At 41.0% G+C, this 27,977-nt stretch overlaps 1 protein-coding gene across 5 annotated transcripts; it reads left to right on the top strand.

Moving 5' to 3' along the window:
• LOC135519893 (serine/threonine-protein kinase 17B-like) lies at positions 1-25,956 on the top strand. 5 transcript variants are annotated; one of them, XM_064945109.1, is made up of 9 exons: positions 1-221; positions 594-729; positions 1,331-1,457; positions 3,534-3,746; positions 19,756-19,894; positions 20,331-20,457; positions 20,601-20,649; positions 20,820-20,999; positions 21,243-25,956. In XM_064945109.1, the coding sequence occupies exons 3-9, from the start codon at positions 1,441-1,443 to the stop codon at positions 21,466-21,468; spliced, it is 951 nt and encodes a 316-aa protein (XP_064801181.1). In that variant the 5' UTR covers positions 1-221; positions 594-729; positions 1,331-1,440; the 3' UTR covers positions 21,469-25,956. The 5 variants fall into 5 exon arrangements, with proteins under 5 accessions (XP_064801181.1, XP_064801179.1, XP_064801176.1 ...); XM_064945107.1 differs by having other exon boundaries at positions 1,331-1,472; XM_064945104.1 differs by lacking the exon at positions 1,331-1,457.
• Positions 25,957-27,977: the final 2,021 nt, after the last annotated feature.

The raw sequence follows: 27,977 nt of genomic DNA, 5'->3' as shown, positions 1-27,977 counted from the left end.
ATGATACCAACGAAGAAGCTGTGGGCATAACGAAGCGGCAAATATCAAACCTGTGGACAGGTGATTGGTAGTAAAAAATAGAAGACGTTTTGGGCACATCGACGAGGGGAAGGATTTTAGCCAGATGTTAGCAAACTCGGCACTAAAGTCGCTAAAGTCGCAACGATGTCCCAAGGGACAGTTTCGGCACGTTTGTCAATCAACCCCACAAGTGGCAACTCGTGAGTGACGTAATTCGCTGTCTAGAAAAGGGTAACTTTAGCTAGCTAACGTATTAGTGTTGTTTGCTTGCTTAGTTAGCTGCAGTACAGTAGATGAGCTGACGTTAACCGTTGTTCTTGACCTGTCTTGTCAAATAAGTAACTAACGTTAGCTAGCTTTTCTACACCTAGCTAACAAGTTCTCAACAGCTAAAACATTTAAAACTAGCTAGTTATTTAGCTAGTAAGCTATGTAACGTTATCCAGCTAATATAACGATGTTAGTAAACGCTAGTTAGCTATAAAACTGCCAACTAACCTTAACTGGTTTAGCACTAAACACATTTCGCTAGCTAGTCTACAGCCTTAACAGGCGCTAATTTATTCCTACAGTCAGGCTAACCACAACGATGTCTCGGAGGCGGCTTGACAACCGCAATGCACCTACTGGGTTCCTTGGAGAAATTCAAACCCTTATCAATACGGAACCGATGGACAGTATGTATGAAATCACCGGCGAGTTGGGCAGGTGAGCCAATGCTAACGTTACGATTTTCCCCCTTTAAAGCTTTCTAATTCCTTCATTATCTTCTCACATTTTGACCTTCTGACTCCAATGCATCACTGGTCTCTTGGATTATAGTGCGATACATCACAATATACTACTGACTAACTAACGCGTCAAATGTGATTAGAAATAACGTTATCCTTAAAATTAGCTATAACATGGCACCTCTCAAGTGTGGTTAGCTATAGTAGTTGACTAACAGTTAAGACTTTAACTACATTGATGCTTGAACTTTGTTTACCAACTGTAAATGCCTACCTACAATATAGCTAGCAAGGCTACCTCTAAGATTGTGTATCAGATAGTTTTGGTGTACCTAGAGTTTTTATTGTTGGATAGGCTAAATGTAAGAAATTGCACCAAATAGGCAGGTCTACAAATATATTTATGGAAAGGCATTTCTCACAAGATCATTTCGTTTTATGAAATTTCATGAAAATGCATACATGGTGGAATATTTTTTGTTCCGTTTTCATACGATTACCTCATTGTCCTTTTGTAAGCGATGTGGCTATAAGTGCTCTACATGAGCCAAACCTAACATTTGTTGCCTTTCATAAAGGATCCATTAGGGTATGTCACATCGCCGGTGTCCCCAACCTTGCTAGTGCAATTCAGGAGGAAGGAAGCAAGGGCATGTGAAAACCAGACTTGAATTCAGCCACAGAAGAAATGAGGAAATCAACTATGTCTGGCAACTTCCAGTTTGTGTTTTTTCTTTCTTGGTGGTGTTGGCAAAGTTTGAAGGGGAAACGTTGGCTACATTAAGAATTTGTGCCCAAACAAAGATCTGTTATCATGGTTGAATTACCAGCCGCAGGACCCCCCTTGTCTTTGTTAGTCAGCCTCGCTCAGATATATTAAAAACGTCAAACGTTTCTCTCCACCCTGTGGCAAAAGGTGTAGAATTGCAGGAAATTAGCTGTAAAACAGTTGCTCATTTTCCACTACCACATGGCGAAATGAGTAGAATTGAATGAAATTTGTTATGAAATTGTTAAATGTTCTCTCCGCCCAATGGATAATGTGTAAAATTCAGAACTTGCTTTATAACTGCAACATTTCCTCTCCGCTGTCAACAGTAGGGCCACTAAAACTTTGGTCAAGAGCGTCTGCTAAATGACCTACATTTACATACAGTACCAGTCAAAAGTTTGGACACACTCACTCATTCCAGGGGTTTTCTTTATTTGTACTTTTTGTATATTTTAGAATAATTGTGAAGACATCAAAACTAACACATATAATCATGTAATAACCAAAAAAGTGTTAAACAAATCAAAATATATTATATATGAAATTATTCAAAGTAGCCACCCATTTCCTTGATTGCCAAGAGTGTGCAAAGCTTTCTCTCAACCAGCTTTGTGCGTTAGTCACCTGGAATGCGTTTCAATTAACAGGTGTGCCTTGGTAAAAGTTCATTTGTGAAAAATGATTTCCGTAATGTATTTGAGTCAATCAGTTGTGTTGTGACAAGGTAGGGGTGGTATACAGCAGATAGCCCTATTTGGTAAAAGCCCAAGTCCATATTATGGCAAGAATACTTCAAATAAGCAAAGAGAAATGACAGCCCATCATTACTTTAAGACATGACGGTCAATCAATCCATAATATTTCAAGAACTTAAAGTTCAAGTGCTGTTGCAAAAACCATCAAGCGCTATGATGGAACTGGCTCTCATGAGGACCGCCAAAGGAAAGGAAGACCCAGATTTACCTCTGCTGCGGAGGATAAGTTCATTACATTTACCAGCCTCAGAAATTGCAGCCCAAGTAAATGTTTCAGTTCAACTAAAAGACACATCTCAACATCAACTTTTCAGAGGACACTGCGTGAATCAGGCCTTCATGGTCAAATTGTTGTAAAGGAACCACTAAACGACACCAATACGAAGAGACTTGCTTTGTCGAAGAAACACAAGCAATGGACATTAGACTGAGGAAAATCTGTTCTTTGGTCTGATGAGTCAAAATCTGAGATTATTGGTTCTAACTGCTGTATCTTTGTGAGACGCATAGTAAATAAACGGATGATCTCCGCATGTGTAGTTCCCTCCATGAAGTATGGCGGTGGTGATGTGATGGTGTGGGGCTGCATTGCTGGTGAAGTTGTTGGTGATTTATTTAGAATTCAAGGTACACTTAACAAGCATAGCTACCACAGCATTTTGCAGTGATACGCCATTTGTTTTTCAGCAGGACAATGACCTAACATCTCCAGGCTGTGCAAGGGCTATTTGACCAAGAAGGAGAGTAATGGAGGGCTGTATCAATGACCTGGCCTCCACAATCACCTAACCTCAACCTAATTGAGATGGTCTGGGATGAGTTGGATCGCAGAGTGAAGAAAAAGCACCCAATACGAGCTCAGTATATGTGGGAAGTCCTTCAAAACTGTTGGATTAGCATTCCAGGTGAAGCTGGTTGGGAGAATGCCACCTGTGTAAAGCTGTCATCAAGGCAAAGGGTGGCTATTTTGAGGGATCTAAAATATATTTGGATTTGTTTAACCCTTTTTGGTTACTACATGATTCCATTTGTTATTTAATAGTTTTTTATGTATTCTTTTATTCAACAATGTAGAAAATAGTAAAAATAAAGAACCCTTGAATGAGTAGGTGTGTTTAAACTTTTGACTGGTACTGTATGAACTGATGTTCAAATGGTGACAATGTTGTCTCCTTCAGAGAAGACTAAAATGACCCAGATAGTGTGTGATTAAAAAAATTACTCAGCCCTCCCTCACTCTGTCCTTGGTGCCAGGGGGAAATTTGCAGTGGTGAAGCGGTGCATGGAGAAGGCTACGGGAAAGATGTTCGCCGCGAAGTTCCTGCGGAAGCGGAGGCAGGGCCGAGATTGCCGGGCCGAGGTGGTGCACGAGATGGCCGTGCTGGAGGCGGCCCGCAACAACCCTCGTGTGGTCAACCTGCAAGCTGCCTACGAGACAGACCACGACATAATCCTGCTGCTGGAATAGTGAGTTATTATTTAAAATGTAAAAAAAAAATGTTGCACTCAATGCTATCAGTTCAGTCGGTAACATTTGAAATGTTCATTGTTCCCACAACATCCACTTCACACCGCCATCAGCTTCCTCCACTACATCTGTCAGCACAACATCTGTACAGGACAGATGATAAACTGTTTAAATAGCCTATCATATACCTGAGACAGTATAATGTGTGATTGCTATGGATGCAAATTTAGACACATTTTGCGTCTGACTAACCCCCCCCCATTAACCGGGTCAACAAACGGTTATATTTTTTTACAAGACTAAAGGGATGTGACCAACAGAAAATACTATGCATGCATACCAGGAACTGACATTTTTTCATTAAGAGCTTAATGGAAACATGCAACAATAGCAAGCCTATCATTTTACAGTCAAAAGGCTATATCCTATAATTGAGCATGCAACCCCTGTAATGAAGCAGTTAATAAAACGCAGTTTTCAAATATTTGCCAAAATGTAATTTGCGGAAAAACACAGTTCTCAACAGCGCACCTAATGTGAGCAGTTCCATATATGACAGAGTTAAAAAATCTCTGTTAGAACCTAAAAGATGGGGAATCTAATACCAACAACTAGGATGGGTTGCTATGGCTAGGATGGTGCCTTAGGCTTCTGGACAGCAAAATAAAGTTAATATAAAAACCAATAAAACAGATTTTTTCTTAATTTAGCCTTTATTTAACTAATTCTTATTTATGACGGCCTACCAGAGAACAGTGGGTTAACTTCTTGCGTCGAGCAATCCCGGATCCGGGATCCTATTTATAGCCTCAAGCTCATTAGCATAACGCAACGTTAACTATTCATGAAAATCGCAAATGAAATGAAATAAATATATTTGCTCTCAAGCTTAGACTTTTGTTAGCAACACTGTCATCTCAGATTTTCAAAATATGCTTTTCAACCATAGCTAAACAAGCATTTGTGTAAGAGTATTGATAGCTAGCATAGCTATAAGCCTAGAATTCAGCCAGCAAAATTTTCACAAAAACAAGAAAACCATTCAAGTAAAATAATTTACCTTTGAAGAACTTCAGATGTTTTCAATGAGGAGACTCTCAGTTAGATAGCAAATGTTCAGTTTTTCAAAAAATATTATTTGTGTAGGACAAATCGCTCCGTTTTGTTCACGTTTGGCTACAAAAAATCCTGTATCCAGTTATAGCCTCAAGCTCATTAGCATAACGTAACGTTAACTATTCATAAAAATAGCAAATGAAATGAAATAAATATGCTAGCTCTCAAGCTTAGCCTTTTCTTAACACTGTCATCTCAGATTTTCAAAATATGCTTTTCAACCATAGCAAAACAAGCATTTGTGTAAGAGTATTGATAGCTAGCGTAGCATTTAGCATAGCATTTAGCGGGCAACATTTGCACAAAAACCAGAAAAGGATTCAAATAAAATCATTTACCTTTGAAGAACTTCGGATGTTTTCAATGAGGAGACTCTGTTACATAGCAAATGTTCAGTTTTTCCTGAAAGATTCTTTGTGTAGGAGAAATCGCTCCGTTTTGTACATCACGTTTGGGTACCAAAAAAAAAAAACGAAAATTCAGTCATCAAAACGGCGAACTGTTTTCCAAATTAACTCCATAATATCGACTGAAACACGGCAAACGCTGTTTAGAATCAATCCTCAAGGTGTTTTTCACCTATCTCTTCACTGATATATCGTTCGTGGATGTCTACTTTCTCCTCTGAATCGCTTGGAAAAAGACTTGCAGTTGAAGATGACGCACCAATTTTGACGGAGGACACCGGGCGGACACCTGGCAAATGTAGTCTCTTATGGTCAATCTTCCAATGATTATGCCTACAAATACGTCACAATGCTGCAGACACCTTGGGGAAACGATAGATCAGGCAGGCTCATTCCTTGCGCATTCACAGCCATATAAGGAGACAATGAAAAACAGAGCCTCAAAAATCCTGCTCATTTCCTGTTTGAAGTTTCATCTTGGTTTCGCCTGTAGCATCAGTTCTGGGGCACTCAGACAATATCTTTGCAGTTTTGGAAACGTCAGAGTGTTCTCTTTCCAAAGCTGTCAATTATATGCATAGTCGAGCATCTTTTTGTGACAAAATATTGCGCATAAAACAGGCAAAAAAAAATATCCAATAATGAAATAGCGCCCCCATAGATGTAAGAGGTTAACTGCCTTGTTCAGGGGAGGAACGACAGATTTTTACCTTGTCAGCTCGGGGATTCAAACCAGCAACCTTTCGGTTACTGGCCCAACGCTCTAACCACTAGGCTACCTGCCGCTAATGGCATGAGGATGTCTTTATAAAATTTCCTCCAGGTTTCTATGGTAGGATTTTGGCTAGGCTACTTTGAAGCAATGTAAGACATGGCTCATTATTTGAAGTAAAGTAAAACGTTCAGGTTTCAAACAATTATACTGCCTCAAGCTCACGTTGCAAAGTGGTGGGTGACGCACTGATAGGCTATAGTCAACAGTAGGCAGGCTATGGCCTCGAATGGGAATGTGAGGTGCTCTTGAGTTACGAGTTGAGATTGAGAAATAATTGTGGTCATCAAGAGTTTAATAGCGATTGCATTTAGAATGGTTATTTATTGGGCAATGACTAGGTTTATTAAAGCACGTTTCACCCGTACCAGCTTTTTCAGGAGGTGCTCTCGCACAGTCTGACAGGTGATAGGCTATTCCGCTCCTCAAACTAGGCTCTGTATGCTGTGCGAGTATAATACATAAGATGTATGACTGGGGCTGTGGCGGTCATGAAATTTTGTCAGCCTGTTATTGTCATGCAAAAGAATGCTGGTCTCACAGTAATTGACCGTTTATTAATGTAAACCTGTTTAGCATTTCCAGGCTTCTACCCATACAAGCTGCTGATGCACTCCTTTTGAACATCTCCATAAAAAAACAAGTAGAATAAATCAATTTAATGTACACCATCACAATCATCACAATCCATTAGTTATTTTAGTCAGTTCTAAAGCAACATGATAGGAAGCTCTTGTATTTCAGAAGAACAGAATATGAGTTGGCCTACTGTTGGCTTCTGTTATCTGGCTATGCTCCATGCCATAGGCTGTAGGCATGTTCATTTAGAAGACAAGATATGCTTAAGTCCCGTGCCATTATTTTATGTAATTTTATAGCAAGAGGCATATAATTGAACTTAGCTGAAGAAAATATAAATATGTTTTTCCCATTAGTGAGTGCGCGTATGAAGTGGCTGTATTGAGCGTAAAAGTTATCATTTGAAACAGGTCCTATATGCTAGATTGAGAGTTATTTGTAACTTTAGTTGTGAATGATACAAACCTTAGACTGTCTTCTAAATCAAATCAGCATGGTACAACTATAGGCTGTTGACGATTTGAGAAAGTAGCACAAAAAAAAGCTTGCACTCTGTTCCTTGCCTCAGGCTGCACAGCTGTTCTCTCATCAAGTTATCATATTTTCACTGATCAGACTATTCTCAATTGAGTCTTGTCTTTACTAATATGTAAAAAATAGTTTCGATTTAGAATAGCTCGTTATCACATGGGCAGGCGAAAAAATACATGTCATCTGCATGCACTCAAAAAGTGAATGGAGGCGGTGCTTTTCTGCCGATCCATTTTGTAGGTTACTTTTGTAGGCTACGTCTAGTAGAGGTTGACAGGGAGTGAAAAGTAATTCCTGTCCCATCTTGTCATGTTAATTATTTTCCTGTGCTGTTCCTGATCTTGCAACAGTTCTATAACCTCAGACCTTTCATGTCCCTTCCATATTTAAAGAATCACTGCCGTCCCGTGCTCATTTTTGCGCCAGAAATATGTAGGCTATTATTTGTTTTGGAAGTATTAAAAATAATTTCAGTAATTCAATATGCGACAGTGATATGTAGTTGTCTTACCTGCACTGACTGTAGGCCTAAGTCGATCTGGTTAAGACCGTATTCTAAATGACTTAAATGTAGATGATTAAGGTTGGAGGATGAAGACAGACCCCAGCAGGATGGTCTGCTCAGCACCTTCATAAAACTGTAGCCTACAGCTGAACACTGTATACCATATGAACATTTACAACACATTAACATTTACAACTTGAACATAAAACACAAAATTAACCTGAGCGTCAGTACTGCATAAGTCAATCTATTTATATATATCACTCTTCACCTCAGATGGCATGGTTTAGTTAAATACGCAAACAATTGGGTTTGAAGGTAAACTTGTTAGGAGTAGAGCTTCATGCCGCTTGTCCCGCTCTCTGAGAGGTAGGCCACACAAGCTCACAGAAAGGGACCGCCGAGTGCTGAAGCACCTGTCCTTGGTTGCAACGTCGGCACAAGAACTGCTTCGTGAAATGGGTTTCCATGGCCGAGCAGCCACACACAAGCTTAAGATCACCATACCAAGTGTCGGCTGGAGTGTTGCCACCATTGGACTCTGGAGCAGTGGAAACACGTTTTCTGGAGTGACAAATCACGCTTCACCACTTGGTAGTCCAACGGCTGGATCTGGGTTTGGCGGATGCCAGGAGAACGCTACCTGCCCCAATGCATAGTGCCATCTGTAAAGTTTAGTGGAAGAGGAATAATGGTCTGGGGCTGTTTTTCATGGTTCAAGCTAGACTTCTTAGTTTCAGTGAAGGGAAATGTTAATGCTAGAGCATACAATGACATTCCAGACAATTCTGTGCTTCCAACTTTATGGAAACAGTTCGTGGATGGCCCTTTCCTGTGCCCGACCTCACTAATACTCTTGTAACAATGTTCCAACATCTAATGGAAAGCCTTACCAAACGCGTGAAGGCTGTTATTGCAGTGAAGGGGGGGGGTCCAACTCCATATTAATGTCCATGATTTTTGGAATGATGTTCGATGACCTTGGTTCCTTGAGCTTGGTTCCTTCATTGTTAAAGACAACTCTATCATATTTAGCTAAAACATTGCTCTTTCCTTGGCTCTAATGTTAGTGATGGTCCTTGGCTGGAGCAAGATGTTGCAATTCCTCCATCAAAGGCTTCATCATTTATCCTTCTGACATAGGTTGGCATTTGAGGTAGCCTCATGACTGGCTACAACTGGAGCAAGGCGCAAGAGTGAGCTGAGGGGAGGGGGGAAATGACTGACTTTTCTTTTTTAAATTAAATGATATTAAGTCATCTATATTAGGCCTAGCCTACAGTTGGGGCTCCCGATACAGTGCCTGGTTCGATTCCAGGCTGTATCACAACCCATCATGATTGGGAGGCACATAGGGCGGCGCACAATTGGCCCAGCGTCATCCGTGTTAAGGTTTGGCCGGGGTAGACTGTAATTGTAAATAAGAATTTGTTCTTAACCTCTTACACTTATGGTGGCGCTATTTCATTTTTGGAAGAAAAACGTTCCCGTTTTAAACAAGATATTTTGTCACAAAAAGATGCTCGACTATGCATATAATTGCTACTGTTCGAAAGAAAACACTCTGACGTGTCCAGAAATACAAATATCTTCTCTGTGCGTGCCCTTTAACGTGAGCTTCAGGCAAAACCAAGATGACTTGGCATCCAGGAAATGACAAGGATTTTTGAGGCTCTGTCTTTCATGATCTCCTTATATGGCTGTGAACGCAAGAGGAATGAGTCTGCCCTTTCTGTCGTTTCCCCAAGGTGTCTGCAGCATTGTGACGTATTTGTAGGCAGATCGTTGGAAGATTGACCATAAGAGACCACATTTACCACGTGTCCGCCCGGTGTCCTGCGCCGAAATTGGTGCGCAAAAGTCACCTGCCAGTATTTTTCCATGGGGCACAGAGAGAGAAGCAAGCTTCCACGAACTGCATGTCAATGAAGAGATATGTGAAAAAACACCTTGAGGATTGATTCCAAACAACGTTTGCCATGTTTCGGTCGATATTATGTAGTTAATCCGGAAAAAGTTTCACGTTGTAGGTGACTGCATTTTCGGTTCGTTTCGGTAGCCAGGCGCAATGTAGAAAACGGAACGATTTCTCCTACACACAGACGCTTTCAGGAAACACTGCGCATTTGGTATGTGGCTGGGAGTCTCCTCATTGAAAACATCAGAAGCTCTTCAAAGGTAAATGATTTTATTTATTTGGTTATCTGGCTTTTGTGAAAATGTTGCGTGCTACATGCTACACAAAATGCTATGCTAGCTTTGCATACTCTTACACAAATTAGTCAATTTCTATGGTTCAAAAGCATATTTTGAAAATCTGAGATGACAGTGTTGTTAAGAAAAGGCTAAGCTTGAGAGCAAACGCATTATTTTAATTTTATTTGCGATTTTCAGAAATCGTTAACGTTGCGTTATGCTAATGAGCCTGAGGCTTAGTCACAATCCCGGATCCGGGATGGGGAGTTTCAAGAGGTTAACTGACTTAAATAAATGAACTGGTTTTATATAGAGAAATCTTTGGAGGTAGTTGAAAGTCTGTGTTGCCCAGCAACAGCCCCAAAACATCGCTGTTCTAGCGAAGATCTGCATGGAGGAATGGGCCAAAATACCAGCAACAGTGTGAAAACCTTGTGAAGACTTACAGAAAACGTTTGACCTCTGTCATTGCCAACAAAGTGTATATAACAAAGTATTGAGAAACTTTTGTTATTGACCAAATACTTATTTCCCACCATAATTTGAAAATAAATTAATTAAAAACCCTACAATATGATTTTTTTTCTTATTTTGTCTGTCATAGTTGAAGTGTACCTATGATGAAAATTACAGGCCTCGTCTTTTTAAGTGGGGGAACTTGCACAATTGGTGACTGACTAAATACTTTTTTGCCCCACTGTATAACTCTTAACTAGTCTTGTACTGCCGGTTCCTGTAGACTTTTGATCCTGTCCTGAATTTGACTCTAGAACTAATCTCCCATTCCTATCAGAATCCCATGGGACCCGTTTCAATGCAGTTAGCCCGGTTAGCCAATGTGCGGGAGCACTGGTTGTTTGGGCCAATTTAGGTAGTATGTACATGAATGTATAGTTAAAGTGACTATGCATTTATGATAAACAGAGAGTAGCAGCAGCGTAAACGGGGTTGGGGACACACACACACACAAAATGCAAATTGCCTGGGTAGCCATTTGATTACCTGTTCAGGAGTCTTGGTGTGATTTTTGATTGCATTTGCATTGATAACAGTGGTTAGAAGGACAATAGACCCCTGAGTACCAAGCCGTTAGGACCTGATGGCCAGTTGGGTACTACCAAAGCATGTCCAGAGTAGAGGTTGGCCGATTAAATTAGGGCGGATGTCAAGTTTTCATAACAATCGGTCTTCTGCATTTTGGACATCGATTATGGCCGATTACATTGCACTCCACAAGGCGACTGCGTGGCAGGCTGACTACCTTTTTTATGCAAGAGCCAAGGTTACATTTACATTTAAGTCATTTAGCAGACGCTCTTATCCAGAGCGACTTACAAATTGGTGAATTCACCTTCTGACATCCAGTGGAACAGCCACTTTACAATAGTGCATCTAAATCATTAAGGGGGGTGAGAAGGATTGCTTATCCTATCCTAGGTATTCCTTGAAGAGGTGGGGTTTCTGGTGTCTCCGGAAGGTGGTGATTGACTCCGCTGTCCTGGCATCGTGAGGGAGTTTGTTCCACCATTGGGGGGCCAGAGCAGCGAACAGTTTTGACTGGGCTGAGCGGGAACTGTACTTCCTCAGTGGTAGGGAGGCGAGCAGGCCAGAGGTGGATGAACGCAGTGCCCTTGTTTGGGTGTAGGGCCTGATCAGAGCCTGGAGGTACTGCGGTGCCGTTCCCCTCACAGCTCCGTAGGCAAGCACCATGGTCTTGTAGCGGATGCGAGCTTCAACTGGAAGCCAGTGGAGAGAGCGGAGGAGCGGGGTGACGTGAGAGAACTTGGGAAGGTTGAACACCAGACGGGCTGCGGCGTTCTGGATGAGTTGTAGGGGTTTAATGGCACAGGCAGGGAGCCCAGCCAACAGCGAGTTGCAGTAATCCAGACGGGAGATGACAAGTGCCTGGATTAGGACCTGCGCCGCTTCCTGTGTGAGGCAGGGTCGTACTCTGCGGATATTGTAGAGCATGAACCTACAGGAACGGGCCACCGCCATGATGTTGGTTGAGTTGCTAGCTAGCATTAAACTTATCTTATAAAAAACAATCTTAACATAATCACTAGTTAACTACACATGGTTGATATTACTAGTTTATCTAGCTTGTCCTGCTTGCATGTAATCGATGCGGTACCTGTTAATTTATCATCGAATCACAGCCTACTTCGCCAAACGGGTGATTTAACAAGCACATTCGCGAAAAAAGCACAGTCGTTACACCAATGTTTACCTAACCTTAAACATCAATGCCCTTCTTAAAATCAATACAAATGTATATATTTTTTTAAACCTGCATATTTAGTTAATATTGCCTGCTAACATGAATTTCTTTTAACTAGGGAAATTGTCACTTCTCTTGCGTTCTGTGCAAGCAGAATCAGGGTATATGCAGCAGTTTGGGCTTCCTAGCTCATAGCGAACTGTGTGAAGACCAGTGCTTCTTAACATAGACCGTAATTAATTTGCCAGAATTGTACATAATTATGACATAACGTTGAAGGTTGTGCAATGTAACCACAATATTTAGACTTAAGGATGCCACCCGTTAGATAAAATAAGGAACGGTTCCATATTTCACTGAAAGAATACTTTTTTTTCTCTCAATGATAGTTTCTGGATTTTATCATGTTAATGACCTAAGGCTCGTATTTCTGTGTTATATTATAATTAAGTCTATGATTTCATAGAGCAGTCCGACTGAGCGTTGGTAGGCAGCAGCAGGCTCGTAAGCATTCATTCAAACAGCACTTTCCTGCATTTGCCAGCAGCCCTTCGCTGTGCTTCAAGCATTGTGCTGTTTATGACTTCAAGCCTATCAACGCCCGAGATTAGGCTGGCAATACTATAGTGCCTATAAGAACATCCAATAATAGTCAAAGGTATATGAAATACAAATGTTATAGAGAGAAATAGTCCTATAACTACAACCTAAACCGTATTGCCTGTGAATATTGAAGACTCATGTTAAAAGGAACCACCAGCTTTCATATGTTCTGAGCAAGGAACTTAAACGTTAGCTTTTTTACATGGCAAATATTGCGCTTTTACTTCAATCTCCAACACTTTGTTTTTGCATTATTTAAGCCAAATTGAACATGTTTCATAATTTATTTGAGACTAAATAGATTTTATTGATGTATTAAGTTAAAATAAGTTCATTCAGTATTGTTGTCATTATTACATATATATATATATATATATATATATATATATATATATATTAATATAATATAATATAATATAAAAAAACTTGGCTGATTTAATAGACATTGGCTTTTTTTTGGTCCTCCAATAATCGGTATCGGCGTTGAAAAATCATAATCGGTCGACCTCTAGTCCAGAGTGCATAAAAGGAGAATACCGTGGCTCAACGGTCTTGTGGAATTTTACTGTAGTCATGACTCGTGACTGCTGGTGTGGCGCTAATACAGCCACCTAGGGTTGAGCGATATGACCATATTTTTTCATTTACACTCATTCAAATGTTTGAATACACCTACTCATTCCAGGGTTTAAAAAAAATATATATTTTTTTTTAAATGGACCATATCTACATTGTTTTTTGGGGGGGTTGTATCATTTGATTTACACAACATGCCTACCACCTTGAAGATGCAAAATATTTTTGGGTGAAACAAACAAGAGATAAGACACGCATGCTCAAGTTCTGTTTTTTTGTGTGTAACTATTCAACCCCCCCTACTTTGTAGAGCCACCTTTTGCAGCAATTATACCCCAAGACACTTGCAGCTGTGTCTCTATAAGCTTAGCACATCTAGCCTCTGGAATGTTTGCCCATTCTTCAAGGCAAAACTGCTCCAGCTCCTTCAAGTTGGATGGGTTCTGCTGGTGTACAGCAATATTTAATTCATACCACAGATTCTCAATTGGATTGATGTCTGGGCTTTGACTAGGCTATTCCAAGGCATTTAAATGTTGCCCCTGAAGCCACTCAAGTGTTGCTTTAGCAGTATGCTTCGTGTCATTGTCCTGCTGGAAGGTGAAACTCCATCCCAGTCTCAAATCTCTGGAAGACCGAAACCGGTTTCCCCTCAAGAATTCCCCTGTATTTAGCGCCATTCATCATCCATTCAATTCTGACTAGTTTCCCAGTTCCTGCCGATGGAAAAACATCCCCACAGCATGATGCTGCTACCACCATATTTCAATGTGGGGATGATTTTCTCGGGGTGATGAGAGGTGTTGGGTTTGCGCCATCCCCTGATGGCCAAAAAGCTCAATTTTAGTCTCATCTGACCAGAGTACCTTCTTCAATATGTTTTGGAAGTCTCTCACATGCCTTTAGGCAAACACCAAATGTGTTTGCTTAATAAATTAAAAATAAGCAATGGCTTTTTTTTGGCCATTCTTCTGTAAAGCCCAGCTCTGTGGAGTATATGGCTTAAAGTGGTCCTATGGACAGATACTCCAATCTCCACTGTGGAGCTTTGCTGCTCCATCAGGGCTACCTTTGATCTCTTTGTTGCTTCTATGATTAATGCCCTTCTTGCCTGTTCTCTGAGTTTTGGGCAGGGGCCCTCTCTTGGCAGGTTTGTTGTGGTGCTATATTTCATTTTTTTTAATAATGGATTTAATGGGACTCCATGGGATGTTCAAAGTTTATAATATTTGTTTAATATCCAAACCCTGATCTGTGCTTCTCCACAACTTTGTTCCTGACCTGTTTGTAGATGTTGGGCTTCATGGTGCCGCTTGCTTGGTGGTGCCCCTTGCTTAGTGGTGTTGCAGACTCTGGGGCCTTTCATATATACTGCTCAAAAAAACAAAGGGGACACTTAAACAACACAATGTAACTCCAAGTCAATCACACTTCTGTGAAATCAAACTGTCCACGTAGGAAGCAACACTGATTGACAATACATTTTACATGCTGTTGTGCAAATGGAATAGACAACAGGTGGAAATTATAGGCAATTAGCAAGACAACCCCAATAAAGGAGTGTTTCTGCAGGTGGTGACCACAGACCACTTCTCAGTTCCTATGCTTTCTGGCTGATGTTTTGGTCACTTTTGAATGCTGGCGGTGCTTTCACTCTAGTGGTAGCATGAGACGGAGTCTACAACCCACGCAAGTGGCTCAGGTAGTGCAGCTCATCCAGGATGGCACATCAATGCGAGCTGTGGCAAGGTTTGCTGTGTCTTGTCAGCGTAGTGTCCAGAGCATGGAGGCGCTACCAGGAGACAGGCCAGTACATCAGGAGACGTGGAGGAGGCCGTAGGAGGGCAACAACCCAGCAGCAGGACCGCTACCTCCGCCTTTGTGCAAGGAGGAGCACTGCCAGAGCCCTGCAAAATGACCTCCAGCAGGCCATAAATGTGCATGTGTCTGCTCAAACGGTCAGAAACAGACTCCATGAGGGTGGCATGAGGGCCCAACGTCCACAGGTGGGGGTTGTGCTTACAGCCCAACACCGTGCAGGACGTTTGGCATTTGCCAGAGAACACCAGGATTGGAAAATTTGCCACTGGTGCCCTGTGCTCTTCACAGATGAAAGCAGGTTCACACTGAGCACATGTGACAGGCGTGACAGAGTCTGGAGATGAAGTGGAGAACGTTCTGCTGCCTGCAACATCCTCCAGCATGACCGGTTTGGTGGTGGGTTAGTCATGGTGTGGGGTGGCATTTCTTTGGGGAGCCGCACACCCCTCCATGTGCTCGCCAGAGGTAGCCTGACTGCCATTAGTTACCGAGATGAGATCCTCAGACCCCTTGTGAGACCATATGCTGGTGCGGTTGGCCCTGGGTTCCTCCTAATGCAAGACGATGCTCGACCTCATATGGCTGGAGTGTGTCAGCAGTTCCTGCAAGAGGAAGGCATTGACGCTATGGACTGGCCCGCCCATTCCCCAGACTTGAATCCAATTGAGCACGTCTGGGACATCATGTCTCGCTCCATCCACCAACGCCACGTTGCACCACAGACTGTCCAGGAGTTGGCGGATGCTTTAGTCCAGTTCTGGGAGGAGATCCCTCAGGAGACCATCCGCCGCCTCATCAGGAGCATGCCCAGGCGTCGTAGGGAGGTCATACAGGCACATGGAGGCCACACACTACTGAGCCTCATTTTGACTTGTTTTAAAAACATTACATCAAAGTTGGATCAGCCTGCATTGTGGTTTTCTACTTTAATTTTGAGTGTGACTCCAAATCCAGACCTCCATGGGTTGATAAATTTGATTTCCATTGATCATTTTTGTTGCCAGCACATTCAACTATCTAAAGAAAAAATTATTTAAGAATATTTCATTCATTCAGATCTAGGATGTGTTATTTTAGTGTTCCCTTTATTTTTTGAGCTGTGTGTGTGTGTGTGTGTGTGTGTGTGTGTGTGTGTGTGTATATTTATTACTGAGATCATGTGACACTTTGATTGCACACAGGTGGACTTTATTTAACTAATTATGTGACTTCTGAAGGGAATTGGTTGCACCAGATCTCATTTAGGGACTTTATAGCAAAGGGGTGAATACATATGAATGCACCCCTTTTTTTAAATATTTTGTTTTTACTTCTTTTTTTTTCATTTCACTTGACCAGTTTGGACTATTTTGTTTATGTCTGTTACATGAAATCCAAATAAAAATATATTTAAATTACAGGTTGTAATGCAACAAAATAAGAAAAAACGCAGAGGGGGATGAATACTTTTGGAAGGCACTGTATGAAATAACACATGGAATCATGTAGTAACCAAAAAAGTGTTAAACAAATTAAAAATTGAGATTCTTGAGATTTTTCAAAGTAGCTACCCTTTGCCTTGACAGCTTTGCACACTGTTGGCATTCTCTCATCCAGCTTTGTAAGGTAATCACCTGGAATGCATTTCAATTAACAGGTGTTCCTTGTTAAAGGTTTGAGACAATCATTTGTGTTGTGACCAAGGTAGGGTGGTATATAGAAGATAGCCCTTTTTTGGTAAAAGACCAAGTCCATATTATGGCATGAACTGCTCAAATAAACAATGAGAAACCACAGTCCATCATTACTTTGAGGCATGAAGTTCAGTCAATCTGGAAAATTTCATGAACAAGAAAGTTTCTTCCAGTGCAATTACAAAAATCATCAAGCGCTATGATGACACTCATGAGGACAGCCACAGGAAAGGAAGACCCAGAGTTACCTCTGCTGCATAGGATAAGTTCATTTGAGTTACCAGCCTCAAAATTGCAACCCAAATATATTCTTCAGAGTTCAAGTAACAGAAACATCTCAACATCATCCTTTTCAGAGGAGACTGCATGAATCAGGCCTTCATGGCCAAATCGCTGCAAAGAAACCACTTTTAACAGACAGCAATAAGAAGAACACACTTGCTTGGGCCAAGAAACAAGAACAATGGACATTAGACTGGTGGAAATCTATCCTTTTGGTCTTGAGTCTGAATTTGACATTTTTGGTTCCAACTGCTGTGTCTTTTGAGATGCGTAGTAGGTGAGAGGATGATCTCCGCATGTGTCGTTTCAACCGTGAAGCATGGAGGAAGAGGTGTGTGAGTGCTTTGCTGGTGAAACTGTCTTTAAAAAAAAAATATATATATATATATATATATATTCAAGGCATGCTTAACCAGCATGGCTACCACAGCATTCTGCAGCGATACGCCATCCCATCTGGTTTGCGCTTAGGGGGAAGATTAATTTGTATTTTAACAGGACAATACCCCCAACACACCTCCAGGCTGAGTGATGTATCAGATGACCTGGCCTCCACAATCACCTGACCTAAACCCAATTGAGATGGTTTTGGGTGAGTTGGACTGCAGAGTGAAGAAAAAGCAGCCAACAAGTGCTCAGCATGTGGGAACTCTCAAGACTGTTGGAAAAGCCTTCCAGGTGAAGCTGGTTGAGAGCATGCTTAGAGTTTACAAAGCTGGCAAAGGGTGGCTACATATAAAATGTATTTTGATTTGTTTAACACTTTTTTTTTCGGTTACTACATGATTCCATATGTTATTTCATAGTTTTGATGTCTTCGCTATTATTCTACAATGTAGAAAATAAAGAAAAACCCTGGAATGAGGTGTCCAAACTTTTTTGAATGATACTGTACACCTTAATATATTTTCTCTAAGCATTGCACAATTTAAAGGTCAACCACACTGCATTTGAATCAGTCAGCAATAATCTAATGAATGCAGGGCTTGTGAAGTTGTACCTAAATATAAGCCATCCACAACCATTAGTCCCAATAATTGAATTATTGTATCAAAATAGTTGCTTTTTATTTTGTAATAAGCACTTTCTGGCCTTCAACTCTATGAAAATGCCCCCTTTTGTCACAAATGTAACTCGAACCATGCATAATGCACATTCACTAATGATAACTTCTTGAAGCAGGCATTAAACTATAGAAATTAACACAGGTCTCATCAACAATGTCTCAAGCCAACTTGCTAGTGATTAGCCAGCTAATCTTTGTATTTCAAGTTTAGCCAACTTGGATCTATTCAAACAGTTGAATTGTTATGAACCATACCCTTCTGTCTGTCTCCAACTGTTATCAAGTCACCTACCTTATTTCTCAGAATGAGAACGAGTTGCCAATTCCATATATAACTGTGTTTTATGCTTATTGCACTTTTGTAAAACAGACTTGACAGCTAGTATAACGTTATTTGGTGCCCCAAATGCAGTGCGACAAACTGAGCATTCATTTTCCAGCATCAATATTCATTGATACTCTCATTTTAGTCACTACTTTCCACGCAATTTGAGTAATTGAGACAACTTTCATAATGATACCCTTTTTAACTTCTCCTTTATTACAGTAAAATAATGTTTCAATGTGTTTGTCCATGTGACCGATTTCTGTTGGACCAAACCTCAACTGCAAATAGCGAGTTGAAACCGCTTTTTAGAGATGACGTGATCTCTCTCTCAACTGTGTTGGTTAGAGAGGTAGGGGGAGGGGCTCAGGGTGTGTGTGTGTGTGTGTGTAAACCATAGAGGAAGAGGCAAACCGAGAGGTTTCACTCTTGCTAAAATCTGTCCAAAATAAGGCCAATGTGTTTCTACAGTATGGGCTTATTTTGGACCTTAGCTTGTCTGCTGCCTTTTGGACAATGATTCCCATTGTTAGGGCGGAGACGTGTATAATGACGAGATGGATACACAGATCTCTGGTGTAAATGGGAAGGTGCACACAGCTAAGGAGCGAAGGAGACGAGACTAAAAATACAACGCGAGAACAAGCGGACATAAATATGAAAAATAACACAACCTTGATTTGTGCAATACAGACTTTTGGAATATCTTGCAAAGACATTCATTTGAAATATTGCCCAGCCCTGCAGTCACCGCAACAGCCCTATACATGACGACTGACTAACACGTGCCAATTTAATTCCACAAAATTCTACAAATTAACCTATAGACCGTTAAGCATGACCAGATGTATTTTCAGAGGCTAACCAATTAACATTCCCTAGTGATTGCGCTTTGAACTTCATTGAAACGAGTACACTTTTTCTCTGAATCCAGCAAAACAGAAACTAGAATGTAGATTGGAGATAAAGAATTCAATCCACATTCTGTCCTTAGGTTGGAAAGTTCTGTTGTTCCTAAACTCCACCCTTGGCACTCTTGTGTATTGAGTGCCAACTCTAATAGAAATGTTTCAACCCTCCCTATTTGTTTCATTGAGTTTTGAAGAAAGCTTTACTAATCCTTCCACGAAAGCAGAGTGCCTTGTAAACTCTGAAAGGGATGGAATAGACTATTAGAAATAGCCAATTTATCTGTTGCCAAACCTGAAATAATATGAAACAGACTTATACGCTCATCAGAGCCAAAAACACCTAGGTTTTATGAATGTAAGAATGCAGCAATTTATGATATTTAGCATTAGACACTGTGACAGTACTGACAACTGTGTTTCACAGTGTGGCGGGAGGTGAGATCTTTGACTACTGTGACTGTGATGAGCTGCTCCCAGAGGGCCAGATCACACGCCTGATCAGACAGATGCTGGAGGGCGTCCACCTCCTCCACCAGACCAGCGTGGTGCACCTGGACCTCAAGGTCTGTCCCTCCACACCTCTTAATGCACACACACACACAGACTAGTTTACAAACAGAAGTGCACTGCGCACACACGCATACAACAACACGTGCATACACCTAAAATACACTTCTCAACTTTATTTGCTCCCTTTATTAATCTTTACATCACCACCTGCATATTTGCATTTTACCAGAACGACTTACAGGAGCAGTTAGGGTTAAGTGCCTTGCTCAAGGACGCAACGATAGATTGTTCACCTAGTCAGCTTGGGGATTCAAACCAGTGACTTTTTGGTTACTGGCCCAACGCCCTTAACTGCTAGGATACCTGCCGCCCCACTTCTCCCCTGTAAACATGATCACATGCAGAAAGGATTGTGCTGTATACAGCTGTATTATGACCCTGCACAAACTTATGTCACCCTATTGGACTACTCTTCCCTCTTTCTTACAGCCCCAGAACATTCTCTTGACCAGCCTGGCTCCGCTGGGGGACATAAAGATTGTGGACTTTGGCCTGGCGCGCAAACTGGGCACAGTCGGAGAGCTCCGAGAGATCTTGGGCACGCCCGAGTACGTGGGTAAGGCAACGTCCATTTAACTTACGTCCAACATTCCCTATACCAGTTGCAAATAAGTCTGACTTTCGACACTATCAATGTTGCGATGTAATGATCTGGCCTCTCTTTCTCCCTTGTTATTCCATTCTAAACTACGAGCTTAGCTCCAGAAATTCTAAACTACGAGCCTATCACCACAGCAACTGACTTGTGGTGAGTCATCACAATCAACACTATCAAATTCAATGACTGTGGATAGATATGTGCGTCCGTGCCTGCCTGCCTGCCTGAGGCACTTGTGTGAAGTGTGTGTTTGCAGGTCAACATGCGTGTGTACTCTGACACATTTGTACTAACTGTGTTCTGGGTGTGTTGTTCCTCAGGAGTGTGGGGGTGATAGCCTACATGCTGGTGACGGGCGAGTCTCCATTTGCAGGGGGCGACAAACAGGAGACGTACCTGAATGTGTCCCAAGTCAATGTGGACTACAGCCAAGAGGCCTTCTCCAGGGTGTCGGAGCTCGCCGTCGACTTCATACGCAAGCTGCTTGTCAAAACACCAGAGTAAGTGGGAATGTTGCAGACCAATAAAAGTTCAGGGAATTCAAATCATAAGGGAAGTACTGCTACTGACTGTGTTGTCACAAATTGTGTTTAGCAATACAGATGATAATTAATGAATTCTTGTTTTTGTACTTACTATACCTTTTTTTAATTTGAAATATTTGTGTTTTGTGAGATATAAATTCAGCTAGAACTTTCACCTCTTGGTGTTCACTTTGGTCTGTCTTCACCCTCTCCACACAGGGACAGGTCCAGTGCAGCCGACTGCATGACCCACCCCTGGCTGTGGCATCAATACCCAATTACCGAGCCCATCACGCCACGTACACCCCGCGAGAGGAGCAGCGGTAACAAGTGGGCCGCCCCACCCGAGGATCCAGAAGACAAGGAGAACTTCACCTTGGACTCGCACCACACCCACGCCAAGCGGTTTCGGTTTGAGGTGGAAACGCCCGCCTCCGACTTTTGAGGGGGAAAGAGCGACGCAAGCGCCCTCCCTCCTGCGACCTCCCCTTATGATTTTATTGGTTTTATGCAGCAATGAACCTGCAGGCAGCACTGTTGCCTACCCAAGAGCTATTCAGTCCTGTTCTGTTCTACCGCTCGCTTGTATCCAGTGTGTCCGGCCAAACCAAAGTTAACCAGCTTACTTTGTGATCTAATGAGTAATAGTATTTTATAGTGAGCTGTTTTGTCTTTTGTTTTGTCGTGTTCATTTATGTCCCTGAATTTACAGAGAATGGGTGGCCAGGTATATCTCAAGGGAAATCTATGCTATACTGTTTTTCCACAAACTTTTAAGAGACATTTTAAAAACAGACAGCATATTATTACTTGACCATTTTTGCCAGAATGCTAATAAGTTGTCGTAAGTGTTCTTAGATGCCCCAAAGTATTTTGTGCTAAAATCATTCCAAAGAACACTGAGCTGTGCAGATACAAGCTAAATCAGTCTATTTGAGGTCGTGAAAGTAAAGTATCCTCGTACTATATGCTTATTTGCTTGACCCAAGATGTGCATTACCTCCCTACTCTCAAACAAGCATAAGCTTCGGGCCATGGTTTATGCCGAGTGGCATATTCCATTCCATCTGAAATTCCCTTGTCTAGTTCTTAAACACTCTACAATACACCACATCTGAAAACACGTCATTGAAGACAGGTTTTCTATGCACACATTACCCAGCCTTGGCCTGCATAATAAGTAAGCCAATGAGTCACGCTATTTTCTGTCTATTACAGTATTTATTGTTTACCTGAACTCTCCTGGTTAACAATTCCACAGTAATAGAGGCAGTTTAAGAGGGCTCTAAAAAAGGTGACTCATGGACAGTTCACACCCATGCTTACTCAAATGTTTCTGCAAAGTTGTCAGTTCCTCTTTAATCATTAGCTTAAGGCAAATGTGACTGAAGCACTTTCTATTTATCATCTGGGTATTCATCATGAATTACTGGAAAATAACCATGTCCTCTGAAGTGTTTTTAATTCCATGTTTTTTTTTAAGTATAACTTGAAAACAACTTGTTTTCTGATGTTCACCAAAGTAATCTAATCTGCATCATTTAATCAGCATTTAAAAGCTATTCCATTTTTTTTAGGGCTAGGATTCCTTTAAAGCTCAATGGGAATTAGGTACAGTGTATTTGGAATGTATTCAGACCCTGACATTTTCTACATTTTGTTAATGTACAGTCTTGTTCTAAAATTGATTAAATAGTCCCCCCCTTCAATCTACACACAATATCCCATAATGACAAAGCAAAAACACGTCTTTAGAAGCACATTTGGCAACAATTACAGCCTCGAGTCTTCTTGGGTATGACGCTACAAGCATGGCACAACTGTATTTGGGGAATTTTTCTCTACAGATCCTCTCAAGCTCTGTCCGGTTGGATGGGGAGCTTTTCAGTTCTCTCCAGGAATGTTCGATCGGGTTCAAATCCAGACTCTGCTGGGTCACTCAAGGACATTCAAAGACTTGTCCCGAAGCCACTTCTGCGTTGTCTTGGCTGTGTGCTTAGGGTTGTTGTCCTGTTGGAAGGTGAACCTTCGCCCCAGTCTGAGGTCCAGAGCGTTCTCGAGCAGGTTTTCATCAAGGATCTCTCTGTACTTTGCTTCATTCATCTTTTTTTCGATCCTGACTAGTCTCCCAGTCCCTGCTGCTGAAAAACATTCCCACAGCGTGATGCTGCCACCACCATGCTTCACCATAGGGATAGCACCAGGTTTCCTTGGCATTTAGGCCAAATAGTTCAATATTGGTTTCATCAGAGCAGAGAATCTTGTTTCTCATGGTCTGAAGAGTCTTTAGGTGCCTTTTGGCAAACTCCAAGAGGGCAGTCGTACCTTTTAACCGAGGAGTGGGATCCGCCTGGCCACTACCATAAAGGCCTGGTTTGGTGGAGTGCTGCAGAGATGGTTGATCTTCTGGAAGGTTCTCCCATCTTGACAGAGGAGCTCTGTCAAAGAGACCATTGAATTCTTGGTCACCTCCCTGACCAAGGCCTTTCTTTAGGAAGAGTCTTGGTGGTTCCAAACTTCTTCCATTTAAGAATGATGGAGGCCAATCTATTCTTGGACCTTCAATGCTGCAGAAAAGTTTTTGTGTCATTCCCCAGATCTGTGCCTCAACAAAATCTTTTCTCGGAGCGCTACGGACAAAGGATCTGAAAAGTGTTGTAAATAAGGTATTTCTATTTTTTATAAATAAATATAAAAAAAATGGGGATTTGTCATCAGGTATTTTATTTATTTAATACGTTGGTCTTATTCTAAAATGTAACAATGTGGAAGAAGGGAAGGGGTCTGGATACTTTCCGAATTCACTGTATATTGGGAGACATAACAGATTGTCTCTATGGAGGCGAATATATTCCGTCCTATCCCCTCTTCATTCCATTTCCTCCTTGTGTCAGGGCAAATTACCTTTCACTTTGGTCATTACTATTGTGTGCCTCTTTTTATATTTCCCCTTTTTAATGTACATTTTGTCTAACCCGATTATCAATGTAATTCTATAATGTGATGGTGTTTTGTTTGTTTAGATGTACATTGTGCTTTTACTTAACTGGATTCAGATGGGTTTATTAAGATTATATGGGATATAGTATTGATAGCATCTCTTAACAAAAATATGTTTTGGTAACGGGTGACATAAAATTTAAATATGCTTTGCTTTTAAAGTGGTGAATGTTTGATATGCGTGAAAGCTTTGGCAAAGTGATTAGAGATGGATTTATAATAGAAAATATGGGTTTCGGTTATGAGGAAAGGGTATGTCGTTGAGATGCTTGCGGAGAGGACGATAAAATATTTGGGGTTATGGAAGTGGTGTGGGTACAGGTTATGGAATTCACTGAATCATGGACAGGAAAACTTTTTAGTAATGCAGTCGATGAACAGGAACATTTGAGATATTTGTACAGTGTTACCAGGAGGAGGATTTTTTGGGGGATATATGGACGGTCCTAGTACGGAACACTTTTGACAGTGAAGAACATGAAATGGAAGTGCTCTGTTGAGCATTCATTCACATGGAAGCCCATCTACCTGTGAAGTTATGAAATAATATACAAATGCTTCAAGGGGTTCTCAGTATTGATCATTGAATCCCGCTGGGGCAACACATATGTAAAAAGTAGTGGCCCCAGCCGACTTGTAAGTCGCTTTGGACAAAAGCGTCTGCTAAATGGGATATATTTATTGAATCTGGATTGTTATGAAGCCTAACTACCAGTCAACCTCAACTGAACATGTCAGTTTAAAAAAGGTGCGAAGACTTTCTTGTTTGTGGTCCTCAAGGTTTACCATAGAGATGTCACCGGCCTGGCACACACAATAGCCTTTGTCTTGGAGAGGGACTTCTCCAGTCATGGCCAGGCACTCAATGTATGCTGTCATCCATACGGAGAACTTGAACACCGCTACATCATTACATTGGTTTAGTAATCATTACCATCAGTTCAAAGACATTTTAAATGGAAACACAGACGTTTGAGGTGCTGCTGTCACCAATTGGCACGAAGTGGACTTGTACAACTTGATTATTTGTAGGAGCTCAACTGGTGTGTGACTTTGATTACCACAGGAGGTTGGTGGCACCTTTTTAATTCGGGAGAATGGTGTGATGATAATGGCTGGAACAGAATAGGCGGAATGTTTGATGCCATTCCATTTGTGCCGTTCCAGACATTATTATGAGCTGTTCAAGTGACAAAAAAACGACTTTGATTACAGTTGTAGGAGATTCACTGTTGTAATGCTATTGTTTTGTATTGCTGTTCGCTGAGACCAATTGGCACAGTAGTGGACTTGTACAACTTGATTATATTTGTGAGTGCGCCACTGCTTTTTCATTTTGTACGGCTGTCAGAATGGACTTTGACTTACAGACGATCTGGGCCTATGCCCACTCATGGCTGCGCCCCTGCCTAGTTGTGAAATCCATAGATTAGGGTGTAATGAATTTATTTCAATTGACTGATTTCCTTATATGAACTGTAACTCTGTAAAATCATTGACATTTTTGCATGTTATGTTTACATTTTTGTTCAGTATAATATCCAGATATTTCCAGGGACAATTGTTCAGCACTTTTGGAACTACTGTATAATATCAAAATATAGGGGTAGGAGAGGAAGTATGGGGCCCACGTGGGTAACTGGGGGACCCTGATTTGATAGGGTAACTGATTAATAAAGAATTAAAAGAATTAACTGCATAATAAATAAATGTGACTCGTCATAGACGGGAGGAACCCGCTCTCAATGTCCAAAATACACCAGAGGGCATCATTTATGCAGGTGACTATCTCATGAAGCTGATTGAGAGAATGCCAAGAGTGCGCAAAGCTGTCATCAAGGCAAAGGGTGTTTACTTTGAAGAATCTCAAATGTAAAATATATTTTGATTTGTTTAACACTTTCTTGGTTATTACATGATTCCATATGTGTTATTTCGTAGTTTTGATATCTTCACTATTATTCTACAATGTAGAAAATAATCTAATTATGTTATTATCAATTGATTAAGCTATTCACTTTCTGTACAATAGAAGATGTTTAAACCCAGACAGCTTTTGGGTGAACACTTGTGACCTCTCGTTGGGTTAAGCCATGGAAGAAGAGTAGCAAACAGTTAAAGATTATATTTTTCTGCATTGGTAGGCCTACTCTCTGGGTTGAAAAGGTAGGCCTAAAGTATCCTGCTCAGATTCCTAATGATGTCTCAGATTTAATTATTTGCAAAGGAAGACAGTTTCATTGCAAACAAGACACACTGATTTGGCATTCGATTAGATGGAACACACAGGCCTATCTGTCCATTCTTAGCCTGTAATTTCAGTCATTTGTGTGGTACTAAAAAACATTCTTCTAATATGTAACATTACATAGAGTTGCATTAAATATTTGTAAAATACCATTTTTTTTCTCTGATCTGCAAATACGATGATAGACTCATGCAATGCTTTTACTATATAGGAGATCTTTCCATCCCTACTCTTGTCCACTGTGGTCTGCAATTTTACAACAGTCTGGCCCGCAGGCCTGTGCACTTAAATGCCTGCGTTTGCATGTTATGCTTCTTTCTTAAACTGCATATCTAAGGCTCTGGTCTATGGTAGACATGTTCTCTGCTATACACTTTGTTTAAATTATTATTTGGGGTATAGGGTAGGGTCACTTGTCTTTTCAGGGAGGGTTTAGGTAAAATATTTTTTACTGAAGGGAGGCCCATCTATTTTTATTTCAGAGGTCCAATTTTCTCCATGTAACCCTTATTATTAATAATGTTCACTTCCTAAATGACTAAAATGTCAAATTCATGAGGGCTGATACATTCTCATGTCAGGGTTTATTTTTGGAGAACATGTTCTCTTAGACTGTGTTTATGCACCCGACTCTTTGAAAAAAAAAAAGAATAATCTAGATTATTATCTGATATTTCCTCATTTACCACTCCCTACATACCGCTTGCCTGACCAGTCGCCTGCTAGGAAAAGTGCCAGTCTTAAGAGCTATGTATTGAGTTGTCTGACGCCTGGAGAATAATTCATCCCGGGGGGAGAGATTTTACCTTCTTTTCTTAGCCGCACCAGATTTATTTCTAGAATAAATCAAATCAAATGTTTTTTGTCACATGCTTTGTAAACAACAGGTGTGGACTAACAGTGAAATGCTTACTTACTGGATCCTTTTCCAACAATGCAGAGTTAAAGATTTTAAAAAAAATATATATAGAGAGAAATAATGACACGAGGAATAAATACACAGTGAATACCAGAAGGCTTAAGCACTGGTACATATGTGTACAAGGCTGTGTTTGGCCTACTCCCTACATATCGATGCTCCTCACTAACAACAACATCCTACAGCCTCTGCTCTCAGTCAGTACTCTCATTCTCAGTTCATAGGGCAAGGATTTAAAGTGGGGAAACAATCCTTCTCCTACAGTACAACACTCCTTGGTCTTGGAACAAAATACAAAAGACTTAACTGGAGGAGAGGGTCTCACTGCCTGAGTTTAAAGCTCGAACAGAATAACATGTCATTGTTTTGCGTGGCATCATTATACGTGTGTGTGTGGGGGTGTATGTAGTATGTGTGTATATTTGTACAGTGGGGAAAAAAGTATTTAGTCAGCCACCAATTGTGCAAGTTCTCCCACTTAAAAAGATGAGGCCTGTAATTCTCATCATAGGTACACTTCATTTATGACAGACAAAATGAGAAGAAAAATCCAGAAAATCACATTGTAGGATTTTTAATTAATTTATTTGCAAATTATGGTGGAAAATAAGTTTTTGGTCAATAACAAAAGTTTATCTCAATACTTTGTTATATACTCTTTGTTGGCAATTCACTAGGTCCCCCTGTGTGGTTCTGGGATTTTTGCTCACTGTTCTTGTGATCATTTTGACCCCACAGGGTGAGATCTTGCGTGGAGCCCCAGATCCAGGGAGATTATCAGTGGTCT

The sequence above is a fragment of the Oncorhynchus masou genome, chromosome 29 (genome assembly GCF_036934945.1).
Source record: "Oncorhynchus masou masou isolate Uvic2021 chromosome 29, UVic_Omas_1.1, whole genome shotgun sequence".
Lineage (NCBI taxonomy): Eukaryota > Metazoa > Chordata > Actinopteri > Salmoniformes > Salmonidae > Oncorhynchus > Oncorhynchus masou.
Note: the sequence above shows the minus strand (reverse complement) of the source record. Positions and strands in the feature narration are given on the sequence as shown.